At 39.1% G+C, this 24,055-nt stretch overlaps 1 protein-coding gene across 7 annotated transcripts in view; it reads right to left on the bottom strand.

Annotated features, from left to right (window-relative positions):
• The window catches only part of NTRK3 (neurotrophic receptor tyrosine kinase 3), a 1,011,888-nt gene that overhangs the window by 482,961 nt on the left and 504,872 nt on the right, over positions 1-24,055 (bottom strand). For all 7 annotated transcript variants that reach the window (XM_077472645.1, XM_077472644.1, XM_077472642.1 and 4 more), the window contains exons 6-9: positions 18,848-19,005; positions 12,981-13,123; positions 7,200-7,341; positions 4,686-4,985 (exon numbers count right to left, since the gene is read on the bottom strand). In XM_077472645.1, the coding sequence (XP_077328771.1) occupies positions 4,686-4,985; positions 7,200-7,341; positions 12,981-13,123; positions 18,848-19,005 (743 nt within the window). The remainder of the gene's footprint in view (positions 1-4,685; positions 4,986-7,199; positions 7,342-12,980; positions 13,124-18,847; positions 19,006-24,055) is intronic.

Genomic DNA, 24,055 nt, shown 5'->3' on the forward strand with positions numbered 1-24,055 from the left:
AATAAGAACAAATACCAACCTTCTTTGTCAAATCCAGATTAGATAGAAATAGAAAAAAAAAATTGAATAAAAAGAAAAATATAAGAGAGAAAGACAGGAAAGATAGGAACGTACATCATTGATCGCTATTAACGTATTGTATATGTGAACGCACTCTCAAAGGTCTATAAAGAAGACATGAATAGTGACACACTGTACAACTAAAATAACACTGCAGAGTGGTGTTAAATGTCTGATATGAAATAATGTAGTCATATTTCAAAGTAGGGTCCAAAAAATTGTCTTAGAAGTGTGAAAATCCCAATGCATCAAGATGATGGAGTATGTTTGAATATACACCTCCAGTTGATTGCCATACGGTACTGTTAATAACTCCATTATCATCATGTTAAACATAGCAAACAATACACTTCTCTGAAATGTTTTTTTTGTTTTGTTTTTTGCCATTTCATATGCTTTAAGTATGGCACCCCATTATAGAATGGAGTGGGTCAGTAGATCTCCAACACCAAGGTACAGGTCCCATTGGTTAGAGTTACACCTTTTTAAATCAATGGCTCGGTCTGCTTAAATAAACTGTTTAATAAAGGTAAGGCAATGTAATATGTTTTCAAATATGTTTGTTTTAATTCCTTTAAATTAGAATTACATTTTCACATTGTAGGAGCTATTCATGCAGAAATCCCAATATTTATATTATATACTATAAATAGATTTTCCATCATTTTAGTTACAATTAAATATTCATAAAGTAATATATCACATACATTAAAAGACTGTCAAAGGTCTTCTAGGACGTCTATATAAAAATATACACAACACTAGTGTATAGTTAAGATTTTTCTCAAACAAAGGGAAAAAAAAAGAATAATAACATATTTCCATTGTGCCTTTTTTTTTCTATCTTTCTCCCTTTTACACCATTATCCCTGAAAATAAGATTGAATATAATGATGGTAATTTTAAATTTTGATTAATGCATCAATAATTTGAACTAGCTTTCAATGGCTTTGTTAAATGACAAAAAAAAATCTGTAAAGCTTTACTGAGCCTGAATAATGCGTAGAAAAAAAGAAAAAAAAACGCAGTATCAGATGATGCCAAATTGGATAAAAGATGGACACATTTTCTGAAAACCAGCCTCATTTAAACCATCTCTTGTTTTCTGAAATAATGTGTTATTCAAGGGGAAAAAAGCCCAAACACTCTTCACATGTTTCTGACATAAACAAATAATCATACCGGCAGCCGAAAGTAAAATCATCATGCTATGCACATTTTTTTTTTGTTTTCTAATAGAACTTAAAGCTTTGCGTAAGAAGCCCCAGTTCGAGCTCCTACCCTGCATAATATGTTGTTAAGAAAGATATCTCAGCTAGTGTCATATAAGACATCATGCAAAAAAAAATACTTTCTATTACTGCTTGTACCATAACCACGCAAAGTTTAAGTATATGAATATTTTTGTCTTGGTCAGCTCCATAGTGGAACGGTGCATGTGACGTTCTGAGCCAAGAGTCACGGCCATATTTCTTACTGGCAGCCTTTTCCTGTCACTGGCATTTACTGGCAGGAGAAAATTGCCTATTTTTTACTAGCTGCCAGTAAAAATACTGATGGTTGGCAACACTGGTGATGATGTCTCAGAAAGGCCATCAACCACTATATTCTCCTCTAGTGATGGAAGAACTGATTGGTGAATGGGTCAAATTGTGGAAATCTTATCGTCTCTGGTGAATCACGAGTCCCTGAAACTCCTAATTTTGCGTCACCTACAGTGATTCATAAATCCATATAGTTAGACTTCTCAATTGCATTAATATTTGTTAAAAAAAAAGAAAAGAAAAGAAGATCAATCAGTAAACACGCACGGAATTAGATAATTCTAGAGAATTATATTATTGAACAGATAGTCCAATTTGCCCCTTCTCTAGTATAGGGGCTGATTCACTCATCTATTTTTTTTTTAAATTATTTGAACTAGTTTATAAAATCCTGTGTTGCATTTTCAATGCTGGCAAGCGAAAAAAAAATTGGATAAAAACTGATTCTAACCTGTAGAAAAAAAGTATTATTAACCATAAGTAATAAAACTTCCCTACAAAGAGCCAAACATTTAGAATCTCAGATTGGCCCTGGAAATTAGGGAGACCAAAAGACTACACTTTGTTCCAGGGTTTACCTCTCGTTTTCCAAAGAATTGACTTTCCATCACATAGGCCATTAGTACAAAGATCAGTACTCACATATGCTACCCCGAGTTCTCAGTGTCTGAAATCTGGTTTATAGGAGGCCTATCTTACCTTTACACTAGTTCAAGTCCTCCACAGATCTATAACTGAAACAGCTATTACCGTACCATACATGAGCAAACATAAATGCAAAATGAAACAAAAGTTCTGCTACAAGTGAAGTTAAAGTGGTAGTAAAGCCCATTTTTGAACTTGTCCCTACAAGTAAGCCTGTAATAAAGCTTAACTGTAGTTACAGTACAGTGAATATCTCCTAAACTTGCACTGTTTAGGAGATATTCACATGGGATGAAGCAGGTGACGCCATCGGCGCATGCGCTCAGAAGGGGCTGCATACCCGTGCCGTACCTCCAAAGCTCTGTGCTGGGGCCGTGTCTCCTGTGCACCTGAGTGGGAGTGATGTCATCACAGCCTGGCCATCCATACAACCAGAGCCCCACAAAATCCGGAAGGAGGATCGGGTGAAGAAGAAAGCCTTGTCAGAGATGGGATGCATACTAGCACATTATGCCATTGCCATTTTTTTTGTCCAAGTTTACTACTGTTTTAAGTCATCATAAAAATCTAAAGTCATGAAAGGAATTGTGTGTGACCTGTCCAATGATGTTCTCGTTTAATTTATTTGATTTTGGGTCTGGCTTTCTTAGCTGCATGGAAAATGGGACTGCTAGCAGGCAACTAAGACAGCATTAATATCTCCACTGAATGGTCAATATTGTTGCAGTGGAGAAAACCTCTAAGACACCTACAAAGAAAGAAACCAAAGCTGCAGGTTAAACAGTAGATCAAAAACCTATATCTGCTAGAGGTTTTAAGTGACGTGAAGTCATCATAAAAATCTAAATAAATGAAAGGGATTTTTCCCATGATGCTCCCCTTTCTTATTTTGATTTTGAATCTGGCTTTCTGAGCTGCTAGGCAAGTGGGACTGTCAACTGGCAACTGGAATGCCCAAAAGCAAACTATGGTAGCCAATAACAAGTAAATGCAAGGCAGTAATCTCTCCACTGAATGATCAAAATTTTTGCAGTGGAATACTGTAAACCGCTAAGACACCTACACTGAAAGGCTAAAGGGCCACAACTACAGGTTAAAGAGTGGATCAAAAACCTGCATCTGCTACAGGTTTTAAGGGAAGTGATGCCATCATAGAAATTAAGTCATGAAAGGAAATGTGAGTTGTCCCACAATGTAGCTCCCCTTCTTTTTTAAACTTTGGGTCTGGATTTCTGAGCCACTAGGCAAATAAGACTACCAACAGGCAACTGGAACAGATAATAGCCACCTATGATATCCAGTAACAAAACAGTGGAGGCAAGGCAGTAATCTCTCCATTGAATGATCAAAGTTGTTGTGGTGGAGAAAACCTCTAATGCCCCTTACACATGAGTGGATTTTCTGTCGGAAAAAACTTGGATAGTTTTTCCGATGGAATTCCGCTCAAGCTTGGCTTGCATACACACGGTCACACAAAAGTTCTCTGAACTTTCGACCATCAAGAACACGGTGACGTACAACACTATGACAAGCCGAAAAAGAGAAGTTCAATGCTTCCGAGCATGCGTCAAATTATTTCCGAGCATGCATAGGAATATTGCACGTCAGAATTTGTACAGACGATCGGAATTTCTGATCTCAACTTTTTCCGACTGAAAAATAGAGAACCTGCTCTCAATCTTTTTCTGGCCGAAATTCCGCCAGCAAAAGTTTGATGGAGCGTACACACGATCGCATTTTCCGACCAAAAGCTCTCATCGGACTTTTGCTGGTGGAATTTCCAATCGTGTGTATGGGGCATTCCGACAACAAAATCCATCTGATTTTTTCCGACGAATTTTTCCTGAAACAGGTGACAAAGTTGTCGGAAAATCCGATCGTTCAGTACGTGATGACATTTGTTGCGTACAACGGGACTACGTTGTGGCTAGTAGCCAATAGCCTTGGTCTTGTAATTTGATCTGAGCATGCGTGGCACTTTGTCCGATTGGAATTCTCTACAAATAATTGGAAAAATTTAGATCGGTTTTTGTTGTTGGAAAATTTGAGGTCCTGCTTTCAAATTTTTTCCGCCGGTAATTCCGACGGAAAAAGTCCGATAGAGCCCACACACGATCGGATTTTCCGACAATGTAATCTCAATGGAATTTCCAACCATGTGTATGGGGGCTAAGACACATACACTAAAGGGAAAGGTAAAGAGGAAAAACTGACAGGTTAAAATGTGGATCAAAGAGACAGAATCAAACAGTTTACCTTAGAAAATATTTTCAATCACTAGCAAGTTAATTGCTATATTAAAATCAGAGATGCACAGAATCATCTAAAATGTTTATGATCATTTATAACATTTTTTTTGGCAGACACATTTACAAACGTTATGTTATAGAATGTGTGAAATGAGAAACTAAATACAGTAAACTGAAAAAAGATTACCTGATGGATATGGCTGTTCCAGGAAATGTGCATAAACAGTTTGGTTAGCAGCTCCGTACTTATTTTTAGCAATCAAGGTATAATTTCCATTGTAATAATGTGTAGGTTTATTAAATAATAGGCATCCTTCCAGAACATTGTCCTGCCCATAGTATTCTGTACGTATGAAATCCACCTGCCGCAAAGCCTTTTTGTTATGATACCAGGTTAGTTCTGGACGTGGATTCCCTCGTACCACAAATTCTATACAATGCTCGAGACGCGATACCGGCTCCTTCAAACTCAGGATCCGAGGTGGGTCTGGTAATTCAAATACAACAAACGAGATAAGAATGTTCAGCTGAGGATCAATGGTTTGAAGTTACAGATTCAGTAACATATGAGCATATATAGTCTGAGCCCACTAAATATACAAGCCAAGAATAACTAATAAATATATTTTTCTGTTCAAATTAACATCTCAGATACCTGTAGAGAACTTGAGTCATAATTAATTCTGAACTCTAGGCAGATAAAAAAAAAAGGAAAAAAAACACTAATGCAACTCATGCAAGTATTTGTTTCCTAAAAATTAACTAAAACCAGTTGGTGCAAGCATCTGAATCTGATTTGAAATCAACCTCTGGCAATCCCTTTTACAGCAGAGCTCAGATCGGGAGAGGAAGAAGAAGTAAAAGCTAAAGTGCCAAGTACCTTTTAATGTACCTTTTAATGGGCCAACCTCAAAGTATACACATCTTTCCTCTTAATAAACCTTTTTAATACTGCTAGATCCTGCATTCCTGATAAATAGAAACTAATGGCACACTAGGCTTCCACTGCTTGAAAAAGTGAACAAAATTACTTTCCCTCTATAACAGAGAAGAACGTGTCAAAACTATATTAGAACCCAGTGGCATCTTTTTAATCACATATAGAGATATTTTAGGACTGGTCTTGCTACTTCCTCCTCCCCACATCACATCACCTCATCTTCAACCACTTTATGCTTAATTTTTAAGTCTCCCTCCCAACATCCCCTTTATCAATTCCACCCTCCCTTGCCCCACACCCAATGTACCCGTCACCACTACCATCGTTTTTCACTCCAGCATTAGTTAACCACCACATACACTTTTCCAACTTCTGCCATTTTCTAGTCTTGTTAATGGGCTCCACCATAACTTCAGTATAAAATCAAAACTGTTTCAGTATAAACAGTAGATATAAAGTGAAAATTGTACTAATATAAACCCTCATCTGTACAATATTGCATAGTGTATATTTGAAAATAAATAATGAATATTGAAATACATATACTACATTGTTGAAAGTATTGGGACACCTGCCTTTACACGCACATTAACTTTAATGGCATCCCAGTTCTAGCCTATAGGGTTCAATATTGAGTTGGCCCACCCTTTGCAGCTATAACAGCTTCATCTCTTGGAAAGGCTGTCCACAAAGTTTACGAGTGTTTCTATGGGAATGTTTGATCCTTCTTCCATAAGCGCTTTTGAGAAGGCCCGGTTTGCAGTCTCCGCTCTAATTCAACCCAAAGGTGTTCTGTCAGGTTGAAGCTGTTATAGCTGCAAAGGTGGGCCAACAAAATATTGAACCCTATGGACTAAGATGCCATTAACGTTCATGTCCATGTAAAGGCAGGTGTCCCAATACTTGACAATATAGTGTGTGTATATATATATATATATATATATATATATATATATATATATATATATATATATATATATATATATATATACACACACACACAGTTTCTCACAAAAGTAAGTACATTTTGAGTTATTTTGAGGGGCCAGCAAATTTACACTGTTATACAAGCTGTACACTCACTACTTTACATTGAAGCAAAGTGTCATTTCTTCAGTGTTGTCACATGAAAATATATAATAAAATATTTACAAAAATGTGAGGGGTGTACTCACTTTTGCGAGATACACCTACCATGATCCCTTTTAACCAATTCTGAGAGCGTCCAAAAAATTAACATATATACGTAAATGTTATTGCCGTGACATTTTGCTTTTATGCAAATTGTAGCTATGTGAAAATTTCATTTGTGTGCCTCCAGTACAGATATGTAGTAATTAACTGGATTTCCCATGAATATGAAGGAACAGTATACTAACCAAAGCTTGAATAATATAATACCTGCTCAGTGTGCTTCCTTTAAAAAAAAGGGTTCTAAAGGTTGGAAGGTAAAGAGCATGTCTGAGAAGATAGCTGTGCCTCCATCTTTCATTACCTACCCATTATGTTCAGTGAATGTGTTCATATGCAACTTGCTGAGATCAAAACACTTGATTTAACTATTAGTAATGGAGGCAATGCTAACTGCCTATGTGTAAAGGTCATTTGAACAATAAAAGAATAACTAAGATACCTATTTGATTAGCCTTATCCTGGTCCAAAACATAATTCAGCCTTATTGTTTCCTCACTTTGTGATATATGTGTAGAGACACCGCTGACAACTTTGAAACTTAGGACAGTAGCCCTTGGTCCAACTTACAGTTGACAGTGAGTAATACAGTTGCGTTGGTCATCCCCACAACATTTTCTGCTATGCAGGTCAAGGCGTAGCCGTTGTCTTCTCCAGAGACATTCACTAGGGTCAGGTTAATAGAATGCACATTGGTCCAATTGACATTGGTCTGTAGCCAACACAAACACGCAAGGAAGGCGTTAAAGAATTATGCAAGAAAGCCGTTAAATATTGAACAAAGCAAATGCAAAGAGATTGCTATGAAGCTATCAGCACAAAAGAACAAAAGCAGCTTTCATTATGACATCAAAGAAGATTTCAGCAGAGAAAAGAGAATTCAATTCTACAAATGGCTTTTTTTGTACATAGTTATTTCCTTAACAATGTTAACTATATTTTTTATCTCTATAATTGCCAGAATAAAGTCCAATTTCCATATAAACAATAGTGGGGAATTTGTACAATTAGTAAAAAATGTGTTTTGTGCGTAATAGCTTTACACTTTGCAATTGTGTAAGACATTATAGAGCTATTCAAATCGATAATTTCTTTAAAATGCAGAAAATACGCAGATTCTAAAATATAATAATTAGTGTTTAAGACATTATCTATAAAAGAGTAATACAAACAAAGCTGAACAATGTTATCTTCTCACGTAAAATTCTGTTCCTTAAAGTATGCAAAGTCTTTACAGACCTATCATTTTAAATGATTTAATAAAGAATTTTTTTTTATTTATTTATTCATCCATCCATCAAGTGATATTTCAGTTATAGGTCTGATGAATGGGTCTCAATTAGGTATATTTCTGTATTTGCATGGCCTTATATGAAAAACACAGACAGAACCTCGGAAGGGTAAAATGTTGGGAGAACCAATGGCAGACCACATAGAAAGCTTCAGCGGGACAGAACACATGGAGAATCTCGTGAGGGCAAAACACAGGGACAATCTTAGTGTTGCAAAACAATGAGAGAACCTCAGAAGGACAGAACACAGGGATAAGCTAATTAGGGTAGATCACAGGGAGAATCTCAGGATTTTGAAACATTGGGAGAACTTCATTAGAGCAAAACACAGAGAGAACCTCAGCAGAACAAAACACAGACAAAATCTCAGCATGAAAAACATGAGAAGAACGTTAGGATGACGAAACACTGGGAGAACCTCATTAGGGCAACAGACTGAGAGAACCTCAGCAGGCAAAACACAAGAAGAACCTCAGCAGGGGAAAACACAAGCCAAATCTCAACAGGGAGAACACAGAGAGAACTCCAGCAGGGCAGAACACTAGGATAACAGTAGCAGAGCTGAACACTTGGAGAATCTCAGCAGGGCAGAACACTGTGAGAACCTCAGAAGGGCAAAATACAAGAACTTCAGCAGGGCAAAACACTGGGAGACCCTTAGCAGGGTGAAACACTGGGAGACCCTTAGCAGGGCAGAACAAGAGAGACCCTCAGCAGGTCAGGACACTGGGAGACCCTCAGAAGGGCAAAACAGGAAGCACAAGCAGAACCTAAGCAGGACAAAACAATAGGAGAACCTCAGTGGACAAAACACAGGTAAAACTTAAGCAGGACAAAACAATAGGAGAACATCAACATGGCAGACCACAGGGAAAGCCTCAGCAGGACAGAACACAGAAAAAAACACCGGGGCAGAACACTGTGGGAATGTTAGCTGACTGAAACACTGAGAGAACCTCAGTAGGGTAGAACACTGACAGAACCTCAGCAGGGCTAAACACAAAAAGCACAAGCAGAACCTCAGCTTGGCATATGCTGTAAGGAATGATTACATCAGAACCATTCTATAACTTGGAACCGACCAAACCAAAGGTATTAGGCAATTCTAATTTTAACATGTTAACTAAAGGGGGACAAATCTGCAAAATCCGCATTGTCCTAAATAAATATCAGAACAAGCATTAGGTAGAAGGGAAAAAGAAAATGGAAACGGACAAGTGACTGGTTTAGACACAGAGATGTGACATGCACTGAGTAATAGAGACAGCAGAGGGCTTGGACAGACTTTACACTTGTACAGTATTACTAAGAAGGAACAGATGCCACTCTGAGCCTTATGACCTTCTTCTGCACTTTTACTAAAGGGAATGGACAAGGTTCCCACCCCTATAAAATATAAATGGGAGATTTTCAATTCAGTTCACTGCATAAGTGCACAGCTAAGCAGCTCTGCTAAATCAAATCTGTTAAAAGTTCTGACAAACTTTTTTTCACCAACTCAGTTTGTTCCACAAACTAAAATACTATGATGATATCTCACATTGTACACTCTTGTCACATATTATTATCATTTTTATCTTATCACTATTATTTTATGTTATCATTGTAAACTGCAGAAGCATGTGCTGTTTTGGTACAGTATTTTGTCAGCTGCCATACAATAGCCCAGCAGTTGGATTCATCCATTTGTACTATAAATTAATTTGTTAGATTTTTATTTTTTTGCTCAGCCTTGCAGGCTGAATTTAAAAAAAAATTGATCGGTGTATGCCCAGCCTTACAGCAATTTGTACATCTGCAAAAAAGTAGAGGTAAACACTTGGGTCTGTAAACACATATTGACAGTCATTATACATTCCTTATACATTCCTTAGTCATGCCACATAGAAAATATCACCCAAAACACTTCAAAACACTTTTTTTTTTCAATAATTTGACTGCAGCACCCCCTCTTGCTTTAAATGTTCAGCTTCTCTGGTGTCATTGTGACTCCTACCAGAAGCCATTGTAATCAGACCCTTCAAAATCCACTTTTTTTTTTAATATAGGAAGCAATCTGCAGGGTTTCTATCACTATCTGCATTGGGAAGATTACTCTAACTTCCCTGTCCCAGTGAGGTGAATGGGTGACACTAGGACAGGAAAACAAAGATAACAAAAAATAAAAATCTAACCCTTCCCTAAAATGTTCATGTTTATCAGAAGAACATATTATAGTGTCTGGGCAAAATATAGTAGGGTTTTTCTACTTACCATAAAATCCATTACATGGAGTACATTAAGGGACATCTGAATTTAGAGACTGTTGTGTCATACAGCTGCCTACAAGATGACATGGAAACTGGCAAACAAAACAGTGACCAGCTCCATATAACCCCTCCTACTCCCAGCATGCTTAAGTTCATTTGAAAAGCACACCCAGAGCATGACCATAGATATGAAGCAGTGGGACCTGTGTCTCTTATTAAACTTCAAGAAATACATTTTTGGTAAGTAAAAAATCACATTTTATTCCATTGAGGGAACTGTTGGGATCTCCCAAAAGCAGCCCAACTGTGGGCTTGGAAACAGCCAACCATCACCAACTGGCCCACAAGAAAATAATAGAACTGGGGACTGCCTGAAACCTAAAGAGCAACTTGAAAGATCTTATGCCCATAGTTGGCATCAGAAAAAGCCAGAATATCCACCTGGTAAAAATTAGAGATCGTTTGAACAAAATACCAGCTTGACAATCTTGTAAATCTGGTAAACAGTAGCTTGTTTTCCGAAAAGTTCAAGAAGCACTCACAGATCTAGTAGAGTGTGCTTTGACAGAGAAAGGTAGAAACCGATCCTTAAACTTGAGTGTTCTTCTGTTTGAGCCACTGGAAAATGGTGAAATGGGAAGCAGATTCCCCTTTATGGAGACCATAAGGAATGGCAAAGTGGTTCCGTTTTTTTCATTGAAGCAGTGGTTGCGAGATTGACAGCACTTGAGCTAAAGTGTTCTCATATTCACTCACAGGAAATGCACACAGTAAATGAGATGGGAGACTTCTAAGAATTTAAGGGTCAGTTTGAATGGAAACCAGATCCCTTTTGATGACCCTAGTCTAATCATTTACGTTTGGCAGATCCAAGTTTTGGCCATGGCACGTTGTAGGGCAGGGACTGCCAGATAAAACAAGATTTTACATTCGCTTGTCAATGAAAAACAGGAGGTTCAGCTCACGTTTTAACAAAGTCCACCTCAACTGGCTACAGGAGTGATACTGATAGCCACTAGGGTGAATACCTTGTTAGGGATTTTCCAGTCTCCATAAAGACGACGGCAAACAATGGGTGCGTATAAATAATTATAGCAGTCTTGTGAACTCTGTACCTAGGCTGAGCACAGCACTAGAAGCCAGAAGTTCAACCTCTAATTTTAAAGTGGTATGAACCATGTAAATAAGAACCACTGTGGTCTCTTTAAGCCTTGGGATACTGGCAGCAACCTGTAAATCCTCAAGGATGGTATTGCTCATTAATGACTAAAGGGCCTTAGTTTACCTTTGAGACCAAGTTTCATGTTACACCCATATTTAGCTCCATACAGACCTGGAGCTTGGATATGAACAATGCACGAGTCTGTGCATTGCCCCAATGATGCACTGATCTTGCTTGCAATGCTCCACATGCCTCAATGCAAATTAATAAATGCACATTCTTTCTTTTATAAATATGGGTGCATCTATTCATTTATTTTAGAAGGCTATGCCATTAAGAGACTGAGCATCTATTAGAGTTTTGGCCCTTCTGGCCCAGCAGCCACTAATGACATGGTTAGATCTGATAAGGATTCTGCAGGGGAAGGAGTGGAAATAGCCTATAGTCTCTGCAGGTCAGCATCAGCAATTAAGGTTTCAATCTGACTCCAAATTTTGCACAAAGGTGATGAAATCCTTCTGGGATAGAACCAAGGAGAGGGCCAAGAGTTAGTGAGAAAAATTCCAGGCTGCCAGTGTCAGCCTTTTGAGGGGTGCATTGCAGACAGTACCAGAACTATCAGTGAATCATGAGCTGTATGCACCTGGGACTGCTCCCTATGTGTCTGACATCTGTCATCTTACACTGCAAGGTAGGGTAATGTGGTTCAGGGCCAAGCCTTTAATACTCATGGCCAAGCCTTAAACAGGTTTTTGGTAGCAGGAAAAGCCTCAGGCAGCCAAGCCACTGTAGGTGGGTAGTAGAGTTGAAGCAAGCATAAATCTATATCTCACTTACAGTGCAAAACAGCAACGGAAAATAGAGAAGGAAACACAAATGCACCACATTCCACTCAGCTTTAACCCCTTCTGCTGTAAACTGGCAGCAATTGGGGAACTGTAAATGGCACCAGGTGGCCATACAAGTGAAGTAGCTCCCTGTGCTCAGCCCACACAGCCCATTCACAAAGTGAGCCTTCAGAGACAGGGTCACACTTGGGGCTTCACCATGGCTTTGGTTTCAGAAAGAGCTAATAAACTAGCTAAAAGTCTGAAAAGCATCACTCACAATGCAGAGCCCAGACGTCACATTCCAGGCTAGTCATGCAGTCGTCCAGTTCAGCAGACCTCAAAAGCTAGTGCCAATCTAGATAGCTGAGACCAGCTCAGTAGAGTTATCTTAAAAAGTAGCTAGCAAAAAAAATATTAGACTTTTCTCAGCTGGGCAGAGAAAAAGGTGTCCATCCTTGTAGAACACTAGCAAAACACTGAGGCAGGCTGGAAGTAAGGGGGGGGGGGGGGGGGGGGGTTATACCAGGCTGGTTACTGTTGTTTTTTTTGCCATCTTTCAATACATGTACTTTTCTACATGTTTTGCCTTTTTTTAAAAGCTACAAATATGGACAAACACCTGATGATCCTGCCAAAATACCGAGTGCTTTTTTTTGCCCAGACATATGTTTTAAGACATTTATTCTAAATGATATACTGTATACATAATGCTTGAGTACGTTCTATTCATGCAAATTATAAAGATAATATGCTTAGAAATGCGAATAGGAAGACGGAGAGTACTTTTTTTACTTTGACCTTTAAGTCATGACTCTCACCTGATGTGTGTTAATTGAATGTAGGTTTGTAACAGTCCAATCCACATCTGGTAAGGGTGCCCCAGATCCATTACAGGTGATCACAGCATTATCTCCTTCATGGACCACCAAACTGCTGTGACTAACGCTGATCTCGGGGACATCTGCACACAAAGAAAACAGATCACTGCATTACTTGACCTCCTAATAAAAAATATGATCTTCCAGGGAGTTCACTAGTTCAGCTGTGTAAAGTATACCTCCGAAAATCTGATTACTTTGAGATACGGTTTCATTTTATCCTCCAAAATGTTTTTTAAGTAGCCCATCTGCTCCTATCTTAATTCCCCATGGACAATTTAGTGATTATATTGCACTCCCCTAATAGGCACCATTTTTAATCTTGAAACCTTTGCTGATATGAGCTGGAACAAAATAAAAACTAGTCACAATAATGTCATCAACGTTCGTAATTGCCCTGGGTTTGTAATCCAGAAGATGCTACAAGGAATGCATTAATAGAAAAGCCTTCCATCTGCAGCTTACGGAGCAACAGAAATGCTACTTGAAAATAGAGGAGCCTCTTTAGGTTTTACATTTTTTTGCAAACAAAACGAAGGAACCTTAAACAGTGGCGCTAAGCTGATTATATTGATCACATATTCTCCGGCACCTGTTGGCAGGCAGTGGAAAATGGAGCTGTGAGTGGCGGTGAGAATTATTTATCTCGATAACGTAAGCTAATCCTCTAGGAAGACAAGAAGGCTGGAATATATTCAAATGCTCAATGCCATCAGAAGCCGTGATAACATAATTCAAGTCAGTGCTGTACCTGCATACTCAACAGGACATGCTTTGTTATCTTATAAAAAACAAAGTTCAGGTGAAAGACATAGAAGATAAGAGAGCGCTGATCTCATTTTTCTACAATTCTTTTCGATTTTCCTGGTGTTTAAAGCTTGAAAAAGCTTGAAAAATACACTTTTGTTAACATTACTTTCAATGTATATGTAAATGTGGTGTTTTTTTTCTGTTTTGGATAGAGTAGGGAAGATAAAAGCAAGCCATAGATGATGACATTTTCTTTCCTGCAACCAGAGGATTAAGTGTTGATGGATTGCTAATTTCCTCCATCAACACTGATTGTTGATCCCTACCATATTGCTATTGTGTTCTGCCAACGAGAAGCCAGCCCTGCTGGCAGTACACTTTTATTACTGCGGCTAGGTTGGTTGTACTGAAGTCGATCAATGGATCGACTTCAGTACAAACAATGAAAGGGAACTCTCATGAGTGGCACTTTAACGGCAACAGGGCTATGTGCAAAAATATAGCACTCAAAATGGTGCCATGTATTATAAAAGTAACAAAAGCTTTATTATTCACAAAAAACATTCAAGATAAAAGCATTAAATCACATAGATACAAGGTTTTCTGCACACACAGCAGCTCAATGAGCCACACCTGATTGGGCAGAGGTATAGTAGCTAGAGACAAGTAGTTTGCAGCCAGGTGAAGCAGTCCTCCACTGTTGGAATAGGTATGCCAGCAGCCAGCAGGAGCCTAATAGCAAGCCGATTCTCTGGAAGCCCCAGCTACTCTGAGGACCCTATTGCTAACAGAGTACTCCAGTTTCAGTGGGCTGACCATTTTTCCTTGGGTCTTGGATCCTTCCAGTTGTTTTCCTGTATGATCAAAGCTACCCTGGATTTCACTGTGAGGGATGTGGTTTATTAGGGTAATCAAAGGTACCTGTTCATGTTATAAACTGTTTTACTGAAGCAATGTGTCTTAGCTAGTTTCTCTGTTGTTATAGAATGTTATGAAGACCTTTGTTGTGAAGAAATTATGTTTGTGGAGCTTTTATAGTCTGTTTTGTATTATTCTGCAGTGTATGCATGTTCTTTGCCGTCTTGAAACTGTTTTGGATATTGTTTCTATCTTTGCGCCTGTTTAGAAAACCGCTACCGTTACTTCCCATCTGATCATTTGATTCTGTTAAAAAAAAAATCTTCAAATACATTTAACAGGATTATAAACCTCATGTTTTTTTCCCCTTAATGCAGAAAAACCTTCTTTGCTTCCCCCAGATTCCCCCCTTTTTCTTACCTGAACCCATCCGTTCAAGTGAAGAGCATGAGCCCAGCAGCTCCAGCCACTGTCTCTGTCCTCATTGAATAGGCAATGGCTCCTGCTGCTGTCAATCAAATCCAGTGAAACGGGGGGGGGGGCAGAGTCCTGTTATCTGTGTCAATGGATGCAGCCGTGGGACTAGGGAGCAAGCCCACACAGGTACCCCCATGGAAAGCAGCTCTCTGTGGGGGCTCCCGATGAAGAGGAGGAGCCAGGAGCACCAACAGGGAATCCCAGAAGAAAAGGATTGGGGCTGCTCTGTGCAAAACCCTTACACAGAGCTGGTAAGTATGACATGTTTGTTATTTTTATTTAAAAAAATTAAAACCTTTACAACTCCTTTAAGAAAAACATGGGGGCTGCCATTGTTACCGTTCAAATAATTTTATTGACGATAAGCAAAAACTACAAATTATATAGTCACTGTTACAGTCATTTACAAGGAACAGACATTGGTAGCAGAGCTGTTGCTGTTGGAGACAAAGTAATATAAAGGGGATGTGCACTATTGCACACAGAGTGATTTGCATATTGGCATACAACAGTATCACATGTTAAAGAAGAAAATAAAACATTGAGAACGTTGATGTCACTAGAGTATAGGCTCAGAAATTGTCAGGTCAGCCAATGAGAGGAGAGACTCTGCCCGAGCAAGCTGGGCAACAGTAACGGAGATGTAAGAAGTGATAAGTGCTATATCATCAACAAATTTTAAGGATCGGGAAAAGAGGAGTAAGAAGTAGAAGAAAGATAAGGAAAAAGGGGAAAAAAGGGGCAGAGAGAGAAAGGGGAGAATGGAATGAAGAGAAAGGTGGAGAAGGAAAGTAGGGTAAAAGAAAGGGGGGAACCGGTTCCGGCCAGGTGGTCCACGTGTGCCTAGGGGACTGAAAACAGCCCAAGCCCCTGGTCCTTAAAGAAGAAATTAAATAGCAAAAAGAGAAGGCAGAATATCACAGGATCAAGGCTCCAGGAGGTGTTTATCAAAGTCGTGAGGGAGGTAGTGATCTGCCCAAGGGCGCCAAATCTTAAGGTGTTGAGGAATTTTGTCCAAAATTGTAGCTTCAATTTTACTGTGGATCATGGCTTGAGTTATCCTACATTTTACTTCTGCAATATGCAACAGTGGTGTTCTCCAAGCCTTCGCTATGGTCTGCTTGGAGGCCGTGGTAAGTTGAGTAAAGAGACGCAATTGTGCCCTAGACAAATTGGGAGGGGGATGTGCCCTAGACAAATTGGGAGGGGGATGTGCCCTAGACAAATTGGGAGGGGGAGGGGGCTGCCATTGTTAACCTTCAAAAATACTAGTTACCTGAATCTCACAATATACAACTGGCTTTAGCATTGTCTCAGTGACTGAGCAGGAACAAATATCAGGATGTATAATTTGTGTATTTACATACTCATTCTGGCCTATTACTCACAAATTGAGGACAGAGGGCAATACTAAGGGCACAGTCAGCAAAGCAACTAGTAGGAGGCCAGCACTTGTTGCCTTTATATATTTTTTTTTAGAAGAGAGTACTTTTAAAATAAATAAACCGGGTACAGAGATGGCGTGAGATGACAAATTAAATGGACTGTTGCTTATCCTTTGATGAAAATGTGGAGATTTTGCAGTAACAACTCTAATGCAGCCTTCTTCCATCCTCTTCTCCAGCAATGGTCAAACATGTGTAGGCTCTCTAGGTATGCTGCCTATATTCCTACAGAGGTAAGTCATTTCATATATGGCTGAGTTATAGCAGTTGTCTCTGGAGGAAAATACTTGTTCTTGAAAGCTGAAGTTTTCTTAAACCATAATTTTGTGGGGTTTTTTCCACCATTCACCCAACTCTTGGTGATTATTTTTATAACAACAATAATGCCCTGTACACACGTGTACACGCTGTCGGAAGTTCCGATGGAAAAAGTCTGATCGGATTATGTTGACGGAAAATCCGATCGTGTGTGGGCTCTATTGGACTTTTTCTGTCGGATTTTCCGACACACAATGTTTGAGAGCAGGATCTAAAATTTTCCGTTAACAAAATCCGATAGCATAAATTCCGATTGTGTGTAGACAATTCCGACGGACAAAGCTCCAGGCATGCTCAGAATAAACGAAGAGATTAAATTGGCTACGGGCCTGTTTATAGTCCTGACGTAGGTGTTTGACGTCACTTCGTTCAGAACGATCAGATTTTCCAACAACTTTGTGCCACCATGTGTATGCAACACAAGTTTCGGACAAAATCCGTCTGAAAAAATCCCAAGGATTTTGTAGTCGGAATGTCCGACCGTGTGTACAGGGCATAAAAGATATTTTAAACCACAAACTTTTGCTTTAGTTTTGGTTAAAGTGAGAACAGATTTTAAAAAAAAAACCTGTATGTTGTTTACTGCTATTTGGGGCTTCATTAAAGAGATTTTCTCTTACTTTGCATACCATTGACAGACAGATTTTACCAAGGAGCTTTTCAGTTTTGAATAGCTTAGTGAAGGGTAATCAGAGTCTCTACTGGATGATTCAACTTCATATCTTCTAGTGACAATTGTAAATGTTTTGATTCCCAATTACTTTAAGGCCGCGTACACACGGGCGGACTGTTCGCCCAACTTTGTCCGCTGAACAGTGTTTCAGCGGACAGTCCGCTCGTGTGTGGGCTTCAGCGGACAGTTTCAGCGGACAGTTTCAGCGGACAGTCTGACGAACAAAGTTTTTTGGAATTTCCGTAAGACAGTCCGCTGAAACTTGGTTTCAGCGGACAGTCCGCTCGTGTGTAGGCTTGTTCGACAAACTAAGTTTCGCGCATGCTCAGAAAGGATTTACACGGCAAAGGTTGCATTGCAGTGTATTGGACGTCGAATTTCTCGTCCCGTCGTACGTGCCGTTCACGTCATCGCGCACGCTTTCAGCGGACTGTTCGTTCATCGTGTGTGGTCAAGTCCGTTCATGCAAATTTTGAGCGGACTGTTTGTCGGATTATTTGACGAACAAAGTTGGGCGAACAGTCCGCCCGTGTGTACGCGGCCTAAGTCTTTATGGCAATGGTTGCCTGGGCATATAGATAAGTTGAATCTACCTAGTGGAGCAACAGACAGGAATACAAGTTGACAATTCTAATGCTTCTCTACTTTATCTACTTTTATTTAAACAAGACTTTACATATAGTTACATGGTTGGTTAGGTTGAATAAAGACACCAGTCCATCCAGTTCAACCTGAGTGTCTACAATTGTCCCCATCACTGTACATTGCACACTCACATCGGTCCCTACCCTCAAGGAGCCCACAATCCAGGGTCCCCATTTATATACTAGGGCCAATTTTTGGGCATAAGCCAATTAACCTACCTGCATGTCTTTGGAGTCCATGTCTTTACAATCACTTTGATTGAACAAGCTGAGGTTAGAAGCTTATTGGCTACCATACACAGATGCACCAGATTTTACACTCTCCGGTTTTAGTAAATCAGTTGGAAATTGTTTGTTCATTTTCTATGATGTTTATATTCCTGTGGTGTGTGGAATAACTGAACAACTTTTTTGTTTTTTGAAGAATTATTTTACAAACACACAAAACTGACATTTGACATTATGGGTTTCACATGTAAAAAAAAAAAAAAAAGAAAGTAGGGAGGTTAGTCCACCTTAGTTACCCAATGTTACAAGAAGCTACTGGTTAATAAAACTCATGTGTCCAACCCACAAATGAGTTGCCCATTTTAATTGGATTTACACTTAAAACCTGCCACATGTAAAAAAACAAACACTTACCACAATGTGAGATATTCATACTATGTAGGGGGATGAACCGACCCTCCCTGTTCATACACTGAAGTGACTGACGTCCTAGATTTGCTTCATTCTTAGAATGACCAATTTGGATCCAACGAATGTCACAGCTGCAGTTGAAACGGTTGTTTTCTAATTTCCTGAAATAAGAATAAAGCGGACTTAGAACTCACCCTTTAGGATACATGGATTACCAGTATTAAAAAACAACATTAATAATCTCATTATTAATTAGGGATCTCAAAAATACTGCTGTTCCCCCAACTCCACCTGTATGCCTGGGTGTATCTAAACCCAAAAACAAAAATAGAATACATTGTAGCTTATCAGTCCTTACATGTGGTGGCTGTATTATTTATGTATTTATTAGATCTCTTTCATATGATTCTATCATTGAAACACTTTCTGTTACAATACTCACACAACCCTTTTGTATCAAGACATGAAATTTGTCTTGAAGAATATTGTTAGGCTTTAAATACACATTAAAGTGGAACTTCACGAGAAAAGGGACATTTTTTTCTGGGAGTGGGTACCTAGTTTTGACAGATACCTGTTTCCCATTTTCTCTCGGGTCGCCTAGGCCCCAGGGGGCTACAGGTCCATTTACAAAGCACAGCCAGCTTCCCAAATCCAAGATTCCAATATGACGGTACCTCTGGCCCAAAGACCAGTGATGAACTGACCTGAGTGAGGACAGCCTGGATCCCTGGACTGGTAAGTACATGTTTATTAATAGTCAACAGCTACAGTATTTGTAACTCCTGACTTTTATTTTTCCAGACTGAAGATACTCTTTCATCAGCTGAGATAGATCAAGAAGGCCTCTACCATGTATACAGGTAGTTACAGATTTGCAAAGAAACAAGGTTTTCATTAACTGAACACACCCTTATAAAATGAAAGCTACACTTCAGACAAATCTCCAAATACACAGTTTAGATACTCATATTTGTTTAAAGCTGCTAAAGGATTTGTATTTCTGCCCATTCATCCCTATAATTTTTAGAGCTCCACCAGACAGTAGAGCAAGATTAATGATTTGACTTTTCTCTATTGCAGTTAAGCAATATAGCCTGTGATCACCTCCCTGTCCACCACATGGGAAGTAGAGTATTAGAAGGATGAGAGCACCACGCTAGATATACAATCCATAGAGGGTTTAAACCACATAAAATCAAATGCATTTCAGGGGCTGAAGCTTCCCCAATTATCAGGAACAGATCAAACAGATGCCTAGAATAGACAGCAGATGTACGTTCTAGGCCCCTGTATGACCTTTCCCTGATGAGGAGGGAAGACTTGAGCCCCCAAAATAAGTTGAATTTTAAAACAGAATAAATCTTTTTATGGACTGTAGAAACTAGAGTGGCACTGTAATCCTTCTAATACTCTAGTAGTCCCCTCTAAGGGTCTTTGAGGATACGCCGGTTGATGGAAAGCAGATAACAGCCTCTATATTTTCTACATGCCAAGATATGCACACTATTTTGGAGTTCAGCACTCCTATACCATATAAAAACCACCTGAGGGGTGACACTGATGGAATATCACAAACTGAGGAGCTCACACTTCTACCCGATCTACTCTTTCTTGCTTACAGCATGTTCCTTGCTAACACGTGTATGCAGCACATTGGTTCCTAGTGCTTCCCTTCCATCACCCGGTCTGAAATCTCCCATATAGAGCAGACTTGCTAAACCTTATCAATAAAGAGGGACCCTTGAAATAACTTTCTACTTTCAAGAAACCCCTGCTAAAAAGTATAATATATCTACAACTTATGATATATTAGTGTGATGCTCAATGGGTAGAATGTTCCTTACACTTGTGGATATTGGGAAGAATTACACCTTTACAGATAGCTAAAAGATCAATGGCGTCAGTGGGAATGTATCTGGTAGGCAGAAGTGTTCATTGCCCAAATAACCCCTAGCAACCTCTGGAGCAGGCATGATGGGAATTGTAACTGGAGGGCCATAGTTTGGAGACCCCCAGCTCTAGAAGAACCATAGTTGAGAAACCCTGGTATGGGTGATTACAGAACACTCAAGCCATATTCAGGTACTTGCCCCAGCTGCATTAAAAAATATATAGAGAGGATTTTTTTTTCCATCTACCTTGAGTTCAGCTTTAAGCCAGGTTCTTTTTAACTTCTTGATACAGGCAATGCATACAAGCCTCCCTGTTTCCCACAAAGCAATATTCTGTGCATGGCTGCTTTTCGCAAAGCCCTAGTCGGGCTGTCATGTGGGGGACAAGGGAATAAAAGAGTTTGCTTCTCCCCCCCATGTCCCCTACCCTCCCCTTCCTCTACATATTGATTATTATAAACCTTGCCAATTTCAACCCTAAACCAAGAATCTTGTGCATAGACTCCATTGGGCCTTATAATATTGATGATACGCTACTATAAAGAGTAATAGTCTATACTAATTTGCTAAAATTTCGACCTTGGTTTAAATTATATTTTGTTACTGTATTAATAAGATACCACTTATACAGTATCAGATCAGTTGCTCTACTGTTACTAGGAGAAAATCCCATATGTGATTCCTGGTCATTTGTAAACCTGACAACTTATATTCTTATATTCTTATTGTTTTTATAATATTTTTATTATTTTTTTAATTACAAGATAGGAAACACATTGCCTTATCACAATAACATATGGGAAGAAACTAATAGCAATGATTACAATCAATTATGCCAGTATGAGAGTTACAAAGACATGAATATGGGTTAAATTACAACGGCAGACATTGGTACATTAGGATTGTACATTCTTTTGGATTAATGTCTATGGCTTCCAAGCGTTGGTGGATTCGGTGTGTCATCATGCAAAGCGGAGCAAAGTTCATATTCCTTAACTAAATTTAGTTGGAGCTTCACGTCTGAGATATTTGGAATTGATGAACCTCTCCATTTGCACATGATGAGTAGTCTGTAAGACCTCATCTGGAATATGCAGTTCAGTTTTGGGCACCAGTTCTAAAAAAGGTTATCAGGGAACTGGAGAAAGTGCAGAGAAGGGCAACCAAACTAATAAGAGGTATGGAGAAGCTCAGCTATGAGGAAAGTTTAGAGGAACTGAATTTATTCTCTCTTGAGAAGAGGAAATTAAGGGGGATATGATCACCATGTACAAATACATAAGTGGTCCATATAGTGAACTTGGTGTTGAATTATTCACTTTACAGTCAACACAGAGGACAAGGGGGCACTCTTTACATCTAGAGGAAAAGAGATTTCATCTCCAAATACGGAAAGCTTTCTTCACAGTAAGAGCTGTGAAAATGTGGAATAGACTCCCTCCAGAGGTGGTTCTGGCCAGCTCAGTAGATTACTTTAACCCCTTACCCCCCGGAAGATTTTACCCCCTTCCTGACCAGACCACATTTTGCGATTTGGCACTGCGTCGCTTTAACTGACAATTTTACATCCTTTTTTTCCCCAAAAATAGAGCTTTCTTTTGGTGGTATTTGATCACCCCTGCGGTTTTTATTTTTTGTGCTTTAAACAAAAAAAGAGCGACAATTTTGAAAAAAATATGCATTATTTTTTACATTTTGCTATAATAAATATCCCCCAAAAATATATAAAAAAAAACATTTTTCCCTCAGTTTAGGCCAATACATATTCTTCTACATATTTTTGGTAAAAAAAAAATTTCAATAAGCGTTTATTGATTGATTTGCCCAAAAGTTATAGCGTCTACAAAACGGGATAGTTTTATGGCATATTTTTTTATATATTTTTTTTTTACTAGTAATGGCGGCAATCAGCGATTTTATCATGACTGCGACATTATGGTGGACACGTCTGACATTTTTGACACATTTCTGGGACCATTATCATTTATACAGCAATCAGTGCTATACTGATTCCTGTGTAAATGACATTGGCAGTGAAGGGGTTAACCACTAGGGGGCAGGGTAAGGGTTACGTTTGTCCTGGGGCATGTTTCTAATGGTGGGGGGCGTGGCTACGTGTGACATGTCACTGATCTCTGCTCCTGATCACAGGGAGCAGAGATCAGTGACACTGTCACTAGGCAGAATGGGGAAATGCTTGTTTACATTACCCGCGATCTTCCTCCCTGTGAGGCAATCGCGGGTATCCCCACGGCAATCGAGTCTGTGGTACCCGCGACCCGACTCACGGAGGTCCCGGCGGCGCGCACTCGATCGCACAGTGGCAAATTTAAAGGGACGAACCTGTATGCCCATTTGCCTGTCCATGCCATTCTGCCGACGTACATCGGCGTGCGCCGGTCGGGAACCAGTTAAGAAAGGCCTGGATTCTTTCCTAAATGTACATAATATAACATTTATAGGTAAAGTTGATCCAGGGAACATCCAATTGCCTCTCTGGAATCAGAAAGGATTTTTTTTCCCCTACTGTTGCAAATTGGATCCTACTTTTCTGTTTTTTTTTTTTTCACCTTCCTCTGAATCGACTGTAGGTATAGGATTGTGTACATGGGATTGTATGATATTTTTTATTTTAGTTATTTATTTATTTACTTTTTATGGTTGAACTAGATGGACGTGTGTCTTTTTTCAACCTATGTCTGGCGGCCAATAGTATTTGCATGACCGCGGTTCTGAGTTTATTTGGGAAAGTTTCTATTCCTAAGCTGAGAACGACTAATGAGAGAGAGGGTTTAGCTAGGATTCTATCTAATATTTTCAATAAACGTAAGTTTGGAAAAAAAAGAAGAGTTTTCTTAGCCCTGTATAACTTTGTAAAAAGTAAAAAGTGTTAAGTTAGAAACTCAAAGCAACCAATCAGAAAGCAACTTTCATCTGTCCCCCTCTAAGTTGAATTTTAATGGCTGCACTTTGTTATCTGTTTGCATCCTGTTGTTAAATAAGCCCATATTTTATTAGGTCTTTTTTTCTTTATTTAAACCTACGGTGACCAGAGACTGTCAATGACATCATACCATACAAAATAATGTTGCTTTTCTAATTCCTGTCCTATGAGGAATGGAATCACTGTTCAAAGTTGAGGACAAGCTGGGAAGCGACTGCTGAAATGTCACCTCTAATGACTTTCCTAAAAAAGATAAATTTGTTCCACCTGCAAAATCACAGCGGACAGCTTTGGCTTATTATAGCCTATATTAAGTTAAAGACTTTAGGGCATTTGTTGTTTTAAGTAACTTTTATGTAATGACCTGTAAGT

This window comes from Lithobates pipiens, unplaced genomic scaffold, assembly GCF_037356315.1.
Source record: "Lithobates pipiens isolate NorthernLeopardFrog02 unplaced genomic scaffold, aLitPip1_a1.2 Scaffold_8, whole genome shotgun sequence".
Taxonomy (NCBI): domain Eukaryota; kingdom Metazoa; phylum Chordata; class Amphibia; order Anura; family Ranidae; genus Lithobates; species Lithobates pipiens.